Source organism: Tursiops truncatus, chromosome 20 (assembly GCF_011762595.2).
Source record: "Tursiops truncatus isolate mTurTru1 chromosome 20, mTurTru1.mat.Y, whole genome shotgun sequence".
NCBI classification, from domain to species: domain Eukaryota; kingdom Metazoa; phylum Chordata; class Mammalia; order Artiodactyla; family Delphinidae; genus Tursiops; species Tursiops truncatus.
In genome coordinates, this window is record NC_047053.1 from 32,331,726 (window position 1) to 32,344,276 (window position 12,551).

Below are 12,551 nucleotides of genomic sequence, written 5' to 3' on the forward strand. Positions count from 1 at the left end.
TAATAGAGTCATGGTCATAAGTAGGTTACATTATATGTCCTTTACTTTTTCACTTTCCATTACACACATTATGGTGTTTTGATGATGTCACTTCTAATAGTTACATAATATGTTGTATAGATACATAAATATATAATGAAGTGCTTAACCTGTCTTTTATTATTAGATCTTTAGCTTATTTTCAGTGTTTTTCTAATCATTATAAATAAAGCTAAGGTAAACTTGTTTGTGAATAGAGCTTTGTCTGTATTTAGAATTGTTTTTTTAAGATAGATTCCCAGAAGTGGAATTAAATAGGTCGAAGAATATGATTATTAAAAATGCTTAACACATGCTGCCAGATTGTTTCCTAAAAGATGGTTTTATCAATTTATATTCCTTCTAGCAGTATGCAGTATTGCCTATTTAACCTCGTCCTCATCGAGAGCTGTGGGTTTGCAAAAATAACCCAAGGTCAGATCTCCCTTGCCCTTTCTGTAGACAATAATTGGTCACATTCTGATAGCCACAGTAGTGGGTTCCTTTGTCTGAATTCCTGGGCTTTCCACGATAGGTCAGTTGATTTTAACCATTACATAGTAGACCTTGACTCTTGTATAAATTCTGTTCTCAGCTGGTGGACAGAGGTCAGTTTAGCCTCTTTATTCTTTTAACTGTATTTCTTACATACAGAGCTGAGAGGAAGCTCTGTTGCTTCCAAGAAAGAAGTGGTATGTGCGTTGTGGTTTGAGAGGTCTTCAGTTGCCATTATACTGAATGTACATGTGACCTTAATATGTAGGCATAGGAGTTTTTTTCATCAAATTAAAAAGTTTTACTCCAAATGTTTCTGTATTATCCCTATAGAGGGGGACGGGGGGTTTGGTGGTGAAAATAATCAATTTGTGGCTGCCCATCAAATCAGCTCCTAGAATTTGTGGGCAAGAATTTCTCCTGCAAAGAAAGAGATTCATCTGAAAAGAGGACTTGATTTAAGTAACTGTCATAAGTGATAGCCTGTATCTTTAGCCTGAGAGTGGACAAAACTAGCCTAGTTACTTTTATTGAAATGACTGAGTAGCAGTTCGAGAGTTCCTGGCCACTCCAACCTACCAGTTACTATTGGTGGGTTTTACTACCCATCTTTTTTGCTGATAGCTCTTTTTATTAGAAATTTGGTCAGTAGTGATCCTCAAAGTTGCTGACCCATGTGGGTATCCCAAATGGCATATTTGACCCTTCGCTTCCATCATAGTTATCAAAATATAACTTCATTAGTAGTACATTAAGTTGTGGTACCTAATTAAGTTTAGAGAAAGGCAAAATGACCCATGTAGAAAGTGAAGAAATAAATGCCTCATTTGAGGATATGTAGTTACAGAGATTTTTATTTTTGGTGGAGCGTGCAGGAGATCACACTTTTTCCAGGCTAATCTACCTCTTCTAGATGAATTAGTATGTCTGCACTTCCCTTGTTCTGCAGAACTTATTTTTTATTTTTTTAAATTTATTTTATTTGTTTATTATTTTTTGGCCGCATTGGGTCATTGTTGCCACGTGCGGGCTTTCTCTAGTTGTGGCGAGCGGGGGCTACTGTTAGTTGCGGTGCGCAGGCTTCTCATTGCGGTGGCTTCTCTTGTTGCCGAGCACGGGCTCTAGGCGCGTGGGCTTCGGTAGTTGTGGCGTGTGAGCTCAGTAGTTGTGGCTCGCAGGCTCTAGAGCACGGGCTCAGTACTTGTGGCACACGGGCTTAGTTGCTCCGCAGCATGTGGGATCTTCCCGGACCAGGGCTTGAACCCGTGTCCCCTGCATTGGCAGGTGGATCTTAACCACTGCACCACCAGGGAAGCCCTCTGCAGAAGTTAATACCAGAGATTTTGCCCCACATTGTTTCTGAGAACACACGACCTAATCATCTTTCCCGTTACTGCCAGTACTTCCTGCCCTTGTATAGATTAAGAGGCAGCAAGGTGTGGAGGTCTCCAGGGTGCTCAGCAGTGCAGATGCTCTCCAGTGATAACAACCTCTCTGTGTCATAGTCACTCTGATTCTCTTATCATTATGATTAGTGTGCTGCGTTCTTAGCTTTCCAGTTTGCTTCCTGTCATTGGTAAGTTAGTCATATGAGGTTAGGAATAATGTTCTTCCATTTTACTTCTTGTAAAAAAAAAATGCAGAAAACTTAGAGATCTTTATATTCTTTACTTTCTCTGTAGTAATGGAACGGCGGTATCCCAAGGAAGTCCAAGACCTTTATGAAACAATGAGGCGATTTGCAAGGATAGTGGGGCCAGTGGAACATGACAAGTTCATTGAAAGCCATGCATGTAGGTGGTTTTTTAACCTTGAGCAAATATTTGTGTGTGTGTTTTTATATAAATAGTAGAGATAGTGGTGTGTTTTATGTGAAGTTCTGTAAATAAATAAGTGGATTTTTTTGTATTGCTTCCACTTTATTACTATGAGATTAATTTGGGACTTTGGGGGTGGGAGAAAAGAGCTTAAAAAGCCTAGTGGCTTGTTTTCCCCTCAGATAAACAATAGTTTAGTAGTTTTTCCCCCTTTTTATTATGGGAGTTTTCAAATACATGCAAAAATAGAGATCATAGTATAATGAACCCCATGTGTCCATCACCCAACTTCAGCAGTTATCAACACATGGCCAATCCAGTTTCATCTTTACCACCCACTCCCCTCCCATCCTCAACTGGATTATTTTGAAGCAAATCACATTATTATTATTATTATTATTTTGCGGTACGTGGGCCTCTCACTGTTGCGGCCTCTCCCATTGAGGAGCACAGGCTCCGGATGCGCAGGCTCAGCGGCCATGGCTCACGGGCCCAGCTGCTCCGCGGCATGTGGGATCTTCCTGGACCAGGGCACGAACCCGTGTCCCCTGCATTGACAGGCAGAGTCTCAACCACTGCGCCACCAGGGAAGCCCTTGAAGCAAATCATATTATTTTGTTCATAATTATTTTAGTATTAAAACTAGTTTTTTAAGTGGGGACAGAGTTGGACGACTCATCAAGATAGTATATAGTACTTCCATCATTTTCTTGCGTTTTTCCCTGAGAGAGCTCTATCTAGTTACCATTTGATTTCTCCCTGTAAAAAATTGAAGTTGTTAAGGCAGTAAGGCCTAGACTATAAAACAATCTGGACTGGGGGGCTAAGTCTATACCTTTACTCATGAGAGTCAGGTGTTTGACCCCCAAGTTTAGTTCTGGAAAGGTACTTCATGAAGGCTCTTATCGTGTACCCATCATGCAGACATTTCTTGCATGACATTGTAGGCACGTATCTGAGCCAGGTTGGTTGTCCTCACCAGACACCCTGTTTGGTTGGCATTCTTTGTGTGATTTATCCTTCACTTCCTGTCCCAGTTTGTGCCATCCCTGGTTTATGTGTCACTCCAAAGAACAACACCCCATGGATTGTCCAGGTTCTTCCTTCATCCTCTGTTTCAAAGCACCCAAATTTGAATGTTCTATCACATAATAACCCAAGTGGTGCAACCTGATCTATGTGCTCAGAGGAGGCAGAAATCTTTGATTTATGGAAAACACAATGCTCTTTTGTTCCTATAGGAGAAAAGCTGTAAAGAAGCTATCCAGGACTTGAAGCCCAGAGCTTTTGTCCTTCCCTTGCAAAAGGGCCACATCAAGTAATACCAGAGACAGGTTTCATAAAAGAATTTGGTTTTGTGACTAGAGCTTTTAACAGAGAATAAATAGAGCAGGGAAACTTGGTGGTTTAAAAAATTATATTCATTACTTCTGTAGCTAAATGAATTCAACCAGTTCACTATAAGTTTTCTAGGAAGCAGCTGGAGACAGAAGCCAAAAGACAGCTGGAGTACATTTTTGTCAGCTTTTGGGTAAAATTTCTAATGAGATATTAGCAACAATTAGGATTCCCCAAATGGAATTACCCAGTCTTTTATAGAAGGCAGAATTACTGAAAATATTCAACAGTAAAAGTGCTCATTAATGTTGATTTTGTTTTTCCAATTTTTCTCCTTTGTTGTTTTCGGGGGGATAAACAGTGGAATTCGAACTCCGAAGGGAAATCAAGAGGCTCCAGGAATACAGGACAGCAGGCATTACCAATTTTTGTAGTAAGTATGCTTAAGCTACACGCTAAATCAGAGGGCAAGTCTTCCAAGCACATAGAGGGTGTCTCTGTTTGAGGTGCCATGGAGTTTTTTTTTTTAAACAAGCTTTCACATTTCAGAATGAGTTTTCAATCTTTCCCATAAAGTTTCACCTATTTAATCCTTATAAAATACCATTATATGGATTATCTGAGGTGAAATAAAAGTTATGACACAGAGAAAAGAGAGATGCTGTTTTAGATTTAGGATTCCGTTGTGGCCTCTGAAAAAAAGGATTTTGTATTCCAGTTTTTAGCCTCAGCCTTTTTAAATTTAGTGATGCATAGTCTGATCATTCTTATTAAGGGACCTTCAACTGGTTCTAGGCGCTTGCATCCCAGTTACTTGAGGTAGTGATAATTATATTCATAGCAGTAACAGTTTACCATGCACCAGGCCCTACCCTGTGCACTTCACCTGGATCGTGTCATTTAATTCTTGTTACAAACTTATTGTTATTTTCATTTAATGGAGAGACTAAAGTTTAAAGTGATTAAGGAGCTAGTTGTAGTAGAGCCAGGTCATAAGGGAAGGTAGTGTGTGTTAGTAGTTAAGAGCTGAGGTCTAGACTTGGACAGCTTGAGTTTGAATTCTGGCTGTTCTTTCACCAGATCTATAATTCTGTTCATTTCAATTTTCCAAGTCTCTTAGCGTTAGTATGAAGATTAAATTAGAGGGACTTCCCTGGTGGTCCAGCGGTTAAGACTCCGCGCTCCCAATGCAGGGCACCCGGGTTCGATCCCAGGTCAGGGAGCTAGATCCCACATGCCACAACTAAAGATCCCGCGTGCCGCAACTAAGACCCGGTGCAGCCAAACAAATAAATAATTTTTTTTTTTTTAAAAGATTAAGTTAGAGATAATGCATGAAAACATAGCACAGTACCTGGCACACAGTAAATCCTCAGTAAATGGCAGTTTCTGTCATTTTGTTGTTATTGTTGGAATGATCTTCGGCATTTCCTCCTCCTTGCTGTTGGTTGAAAGCTGTCACCCACTGCTCACAAGAAGTAGCCCTGTGGGTATAAGTTCAGCCTACTGTAATGGCTCTTTATTTCTAACAATGGAAACAGTTTACAAAATGAAATTTTATGTGGGGCACTAATCCATAAATAAGATAAAAGTAGAACTACTTTGATTGAAGTCTGATGGTTCAGGTCATGTGTGGAGCACAGGACTACTGGTATGTGCTGGTGCCCTTGCTCTTCCCCGTAATCCCTGAGATATTTTCATGGTATCCTGGGCCTCTGTGGAACACTGTGTGAAACCCACTGGTGTGATATTTTGGATCCTATATACATTTGTAACATGTAGAAAACACTATGCAACTGTTTATCAAGATGCATATAAAGGCTCTGATACCAGGTTTGGGCTACCTGATATTGGTTGCCTCTGGGAAAGAGGGGAAAGGAATGGTACTGGTCAATGAGGATTTATTTTTATTTGTAATTCTAACTGGTTTTTAAGGAAGAGTGTATGTGTATAGCACTAGTGTGACTTGGAAAAATATATGGATTGAAAAATACAGAACAGGAAGTAAATACGACAGTGTTAAAAGTTACTTTTAGGGGATGGAAATATGAGGGACTCCTTGTAATTTTCTGTTTTGGGGATTTTTCCCCAAAATGTCTTAAAGGTAGAAAAGGAATAAAAATATTTTTATTTCTTGTCAAAAAAGGGATTTCAAACTAGGGGAAATGACTTTGCTCTTAGAAAAATGTGGAAGCAGTTTTGCAAAGGAAATTTAAAAATGACTGGGAATTCCCTGGTGGTCCAGTGGTTAGGACTCGGCGCTTTCACTGCGTGGGCCTGGAGTTCAGTCCCTGGTTGGGGAACTAAGATCCCACAAGCCTTGCGGCACGGCCAAAAAAAGTTTTAAATTAAAGATTAAAAAAGATGAAGTTTGCTGATGAGTTAGGAAACCCTTCGGTTAGTTCTGCTGCATTGTCATTGTAGTCACAGTGTTTTTTAATACCTCCAGGTGCCAGAACCTATGATCACCTCAAGAAGACTCGAGAAGAGGAACGCCTCAAACGCACTATGCTCTCGGAGGTTCTCCAGTACATCCAGGACAGTAGCGCCTGCCAGCAGTGGCTCCGCCGGCAGGCTGACATGTGAGGACTTACTCCAGGGGGAAGGAGCAACCTCTTGGAGGATTTGGCCTTTACCTGTATTTTCAGAGAATTCTGTGGGCACCCTATCCTACACGGCAGGGCAGTAATAATTGGGTGACTAGAAGAATTCAGAAAATTTTAGCAGGCAGTCTCAGAAATAGTACCACACTGGGCTTCCCTGGTGGCGCAGTGGTTGAGAGTCCGCCTGCTGATGCAGGGGACACGGGTTCGTGCCCCGGTCCGGGAAGATCCCACATGCCGCGGAGCGGCTGGGCCCGTGAGCCATGGCCGCTGAGCCTGCGCGTCCGGAGCCTGTGCTCCGCAACAGGAGAGGCCACAACAGTGAGAGGCCTGCGTACTGCAAAAAAAAAAGAAACAGTACCATACTGACAGTTTTGAGAAACATAACTGGCCTCCTAGAATCCTACTTTGCTACTTTGACCTTATTTTTTTTAATTAGTAAATTCCCTCCCCATGCTTTCTTTCTCCCTCTGTTTCTATTGGTATGATTTTCATTGGAGAATCATGTTCCTCTCCTTTCCCCATGAATGGTCTTTGTGATGTGCCAGGCCAAGAACTCTTCTTAACAAATCCAAGCAATTTCCTTCTCTGGAACAGATTTCCTCTCCTAGGTAGTACAGTTGGGATATCCTGTAAAACATAACACAGTCTGTCTCATTACTTCTCTTCAAAGTAACTGACCTGATAAGTGTCACCCAGTCTCACATGGGCTTTTGGAAATGGCTTTCTTTGATGTGATATAAGTTTAAATTCCTCTTCTTCTCTGTAGTGATTCTGGCCTGAGTCCTTCCGTACCAATGGCTTCGAATTCAGGTAATTATTTTTTAGGCTGGAGCAGGTCTTGATTGTGAAGTGTTCATTCTAGGGGTTATGGTAACCCAGCAATCCCTTCAGCTGTGTGGGAGCTGGGCGCTTAGGCAGAGGAATGATAATTAAGTGTTATCCCAATTTATACACATAAGCAAGTTTTTAGAATATTCATGGCCAAACAGGACTTTCCTCAGGTTTGGAGTACAAAGACAGGGGAAGAAAGAACTCCAGACAGGTGTTTTCTCTATTTTACCAATGTTCATGGGCAGTTAGTTTACTATGACGCTGTCTACCACAAACTTTGAGATTTGTCTCATAGGGGATAATTAGAGGCTTTGTATCCTATATGAGCAAAGAAACATGTTACTTGCCAGAAAAGCAAGACTTTCTTTATAAGTTGGAGACTTCAGGTATTTCTATTTCTTATCTCTTTGGGTATTTCGTCTTTTGAGGTTAGTTTACAGAGTAAGATTAAGCCATATGCTATCTGGTAATCCTTGGTTCTTGGTAATCAGTGAATGGTAGTTTGGGGTGGTATTAGCTGTAGAACTGTGGTCCAAGATCATGGTGTTTCTTTGCCTGTTTTCTTGGTTATCATTCACCCCTGCTCCATATGGTAGATTAGCCACTTCCCCTGGTCAGAACATACAGGCTGCTCCACTGATTACAGATTGGACTTGGCAAAAAGATGACCCACTTGCAGTTTTACCATTTTTTGGAAGCTTGGAACAACAGACCTTGTGATCCCATTCATAATCTCTCAGATTCAGGATCTAGACAGGGCTCAGAAAAGGCGGCTTTATGGATGATAATTTTTTTTTCATTTATTCCTTTGTTTCAAGTAATAATTTCTTAATATTTAAAGGAGAAAAGAGTGTCTTTTAGGGAATAGCCAAGACAGTTAAATCCAAGTTTTTAAGTTTCTTACATCCAACCCCTCCCCAATCTAAATACAGATATACAAATAACTTAATATTGGCTAATTAAAATGAATGAATGGACGTGACCAAGCTCCTCTGGTATTTGTGTTTTCTGAACCATGCACACTTGCTCTTTGCTGCGTCCTAGGTGGGCATTTGCCTTCCTCACGCCCTGTGTTTAGGTTGAGGCGACCCCTTACTCCTCTTCACGCTCTGAGTTGCTCCTGAAGTAGTGCAGAGCTGGAAGCCTGGATCCCTGATCGTAACCCAGCCTCTGGGAACTTTGCTGAGGCACCAAATGACTGTAGTCTCCCTTTTTGAGCATTTAGGGTATGGCTAGGCCTGTCAGTTATGGAGAAGTCCTCATCCCCTTTGTTGATATTACAGAGAAGTCTGTTTTGCAGTACAGCAGGCTGCAACAGTCCATCCCCTTTCTCTCCACCACCTAAACCAGCAACCCCCATGAAATGTAACGTATTGCCCTGAATTTTCTTTTGTTTAACGCAGTCCATTCATTCAAGTATACATTCAAAACAAAACCAAAAGGTTTTGCACATCAGGCTTCCTATCCTGGGCAGTGACCTCACGCTTGGGTTTCTTTCTCAGGTATGTGAGTTCACCTCAGCCTCTACTTTGCCATATAAGTGGCTCATTCCTCTGTTCAGATCTTTCAGGTAAACAGGGCTACTTTGGAAGGAACAGGTATTCCCTCACGTAATAAATAAGGGCCTTTTGCTGGCCTGACACTCTGCCTTTGATCTCAAGGCGAATGGTACGTGGTTAATTACCATGTTTGCCTTGCGCTGCCGGCAGAGTGGCAGGGGTTAGGAAGTGTCTCTCGCGCAGAGTTGTTGTTTCCATTCATCAGCTGTCACGGCAGGCAGCGTATGACCTTTCTTAACTGGACGACATCTGGGCCGTAGATTTTAGAATCTCCTGCTGGCTCAGGAAGAATAGCCATATTTGACACCGAGGTATGTGTGGTTATATGTGTATCTTATCAGAGCAGAGGGCACGTGGCTTACCGTTTTTATTTTCAAGTGAACATTGGGATACCTGTGTTGCCAGATAAACTGAGGCCTGAGGAGTATATATACAGCTGTGTATAGTAATCTTGTACCTAACTGGCCTGACTGTGGTGAACTTTGTTATACACTTTACACCTGAGGGACTGTCACTCTTACGAAATATATGCCTTTTTCTGTCTATATCTGTAGGTAGACGAAGTGCACCGCCCTTGAACCTCACTGGCCTCCCTGGCACAGAGAAGTTGAACGAAAAAGAAAAGGAGGTAACAAAAAGAAGGGGAGCTGGTTAGAAGAAAGAGAGTAGGGGCTGGTTATTCATTGAGTTGTCATTAAAAGCATGTTATAGGATCAAACCCGTTTTGCTCGGTTCATGTCACACGTGTGCGTGTAACAGCTCTAGTCCATCCCAGAGGTCTAGGTGCTAAAGAGCTGACCTCAGCAGGTCTCAAGGACTCCTTTCCGTATCACCCAGCCACCATTCATCTCCTGAGAGAAGAACATATGAGATGTAAATCTAAATAATAGCAACTATCATTTATTGAGCATTTACCATGTACTAGATACTGTACTGTGCTTTATGTCAGTGAATTTAATTTTTTTCAAACTTAAAATAACTGGTATATGAAAATGATTATTTCCTATTAGAGTGGGCATTTTCAGATGTTCTACTGTTATTCCAACAATATGACCATCACTTAAAAGATTTTTGAATTGTCTCCATAGTATGTGTATAAGCATAAAAGAGGAATTCATCGTCATATATAGTCACACATTAATTTTGATTAAAAAAGCCATGACCTACTTTTCTCTTACATTATAATCACCGGATGTGTCTTCTTCATATTACTTTTGGCCGTTTCTAAACTTTAAATCCAGCCTCACAACGGTCATCATCAAGCGTTTTCAAAAGAATGTGCCGCAGCTCTCAAGTCCATTCCAAGGGAGGATCCTCTTTTGTTCCTTGTGTGCTCCTTTCATGGTTCCCAAGATCAGTGTCTTCAGCTGCCACTCTGTATCAGTAATTCAGGTCAGACAGTAAGGAAAAGTCATGGAGTAGGCGCTAGTATTAGTCTTTTATTTTACCCGGTAGGAACAGTAAAGATTAGTTTGGGAGTAGAAGGAGGTGTATGTTATATCCAAGTATTGCTGAAGAAGTATTGCCATTCTGAATCAAGGGTGGAATGGCCTGGAGTTTCAAGCAGTTTTTATCCTTACCCACAAAGTGGTAACCTCAGGCTGTTCATTTCTGGATAGTGGCAGGTGAACTGGAATCGAGCCAGGTTTCTAGATTTTTTAGCAGTTAAAGCGACCTCTTAGCAAGGTCTCTATATCTCTTCTCCCTCCAGAGTAGGAAATGTAATCACAAAATCAGGGACTAAAGATTTAATGCCGATACTAAAAATAATGCGATTCATACTTGGGAACCCAAGTATCAGCAGCCTCACCCGCACGGTGCCCTGTGGCTCCTCCCTGACTGGCTGAGCTGGAAGGTGCCGGGCCTCTACTCCACACCGCTCCTCAGCACACAGACTTGTATCCCTGACAAACCCAGGTGAGCCAGCCGGTAGGTGCTGGAGCTCTCCCGGCATCACACTCTGCCTTTTTCTGTCTGTCTTTAGAGAGTATTCTCTCCAAAGAAAAGACAAACTGGAATGTGATCTAGCCACCAGCAGCTCCTATAAATAGTTGGAGGTTGATGTCACTCTTTAAATTTTATTTTGGCTATACCTGCTGGATTAAATTATGAGAATGACAGATGTTAATGTTTATTAAATTTGCCATGTCTTGCAGCTCTGTCAGATGGTGAGATTGGTCCCAGGAGCCTATTTAGAATACAAATCTGCTCTATTGAACGAATGTAACAAGCAAGGAGGCTTGCGACTGGCACAGGCAAGAGCACTCATCAAGATAGACGTGAACAAAACCCGGAAAATCTATGATTTCCTCATCCGAGAAGGGTACATCACTAAAGCCTGAGGCTCTCCGGGCCTGGTGGGCCAAAGGACAGTACGGGCATTGTGGAGTTTTGTTTCTGAGCTGAATTCTCCTTGTAAAAAGAGGGGAAGAACAAAGGAAACCTTAAGTTGTATTAATGTCTACTTTCTTCTCCACCCGGCTTTAAAATACTCCTGTTGTTGGTATTGTGCTGCAGAGTTATGTGCTAGATAAGCTATTATTAATTGTGTGTGGGCATTCATTCCTAACACCTCTTGTAACTAAAACAAGAACCATAGTACCTCACATCACAGTGTTGGTAGAAATAGAACTAAACCAGTCTTTAGTCCCAGGAGTCCAGCTCAGATCCTTGTACTTACTTGGGAGGTTGGTTTTCTGATTATCTGTTTTGCCTTCAAACATTACAGACAGATTTAAAATAAAGAGGTTATAGAGAGAGAAAGCTTTCTCTTTCTGTCTGAGGATTCTTTTAAGCTGACAACTTATGTTTATGAGCAAAGAGAAGGAAAATCTCCCCGTGATGGTCTTGTCCCAAACTGCATCTTCAACTTTAATGTCTGGCTTTGTAAGTTGAAGTCTGGCTGTCTAATCTGCAGTAGACTTTTGAGGAGGTGGCACTGGATATAAAATGTCTCTTATTTTTAGAATTAATGGATTAAAAATGTTTTGCTACTTACTTTGTGGGTGTGTCAAATATTCTGGTAACTAAAGCACACTTAGGGGGTTGGATGCAAGCCTCATCACGCTGCATTGTCTCTGGTAACGTGTGTCCTGGGCTCACCCTATTCTAACCCTTGGCTTCCCTGGATACCAGACCCCTGAGGATGGAGGTGATGCAATTAACCTCAGTGTTGCTTAGATTAAGACCTGAACCCTAATTTCTCAATGGTGAAAGGCTAGCCTACAATAAGAGCTACTTGTAAAACAAAAGGAAAGCCTTTTCATATATGGAACTCACTAGATATGAGGGTGAGTGACCCCACCACATCTGAAACTTGGTCCTCAAATCTTTCTGCACAATAAGAAGCCAAACTCAGAGTCAGGGTTTTTCCCTTTTCTGTTAGAAGCAAAGTTACATAGAAATACTTCAGAATGTGCACAAATTACCTCCAGTAGCTGACTGATTTCTTTAATTCTTTCAACATTCAAAATATCTAATTCAAATATTATATGCTTTGTTGGAAGTATCTGCTCAAACTTCTTGACTGCTGAAAATATGCATGCAGTTTGCTAATAGACTTCATCTAGGGGATAACGAATGAAAAGGAAACGCGTAGGATCTGAGGGAAATAGAATAAAGGACTTCAGTGTTTCAAAAGGGCGGCTTGTGGTTTTCTTGATATAGTCCTGTCTCTTAGAAAACGTTATCCTACCACCAGCATCCCCCTGAGTTGCTTATAAAGGGGTTGCCTCTTATCCTTGGAAGGCAAGTCCTGTTCTAAAAGTGCATTAGACGTCTGTGTCAGGTGATGTCTGCTGTAGTCTGAGGAGTCCTTGATCTTGATTAAGGAAGGCTTCCTGGGAGAGGTGCACTTCTGAGGCAATGATAAGACGGAGATGAGAGAA

At 41.5% G+C, this 12,551-nt stretch overlaps 1 protein-coding gene across 5 annotated transcripts in view; it reads left to right on the top strand.

Moving 5' to 3' along the window:
- TADA2A (transcriptional adaptor 2A) overlaps nt 1-11,661 on the top strand; it is a 47,149-nt gene extending 35,488 nt beyond the window's left edge. For 3 of the 5 annotated variants that reach the window (XM_033848210.2, XM_033848211.2, XM_073797828.1), the window contains 6 exons: nt 2,196-2,306; nt 4,030-4,101; nt 6,118-6,250; nt 7,041-7,084; nt 9,219-9,292; nt 10,821-11,661. In XM_033848210.2, the coding sequence (XP_033704101.1) occupies nt 2,196-2,306; nt 4,030-4,101; nt 6,118-6,250; nt 7,041-7,084; nt 9,219-9,292; nt 10,821-11,006 (620 nt within the window). In that variant the 3' untranslated portion in view covers nt 11,007-11,661. The remainder of the gene's footprint in view (nt 1-2,195; nt 2,307-4,029; nt 4,102-6,117; nt 6,251-7,040; nt 7,085-9,218; nt 9,293-10,820) is intronic. The other 2 variants (XM_073797827.1, XM_033848213.2) reach the window with 2 other exon arrangements.
- Nucleotides 11,662-12,551: the final 890 nt, after the last annotated feature.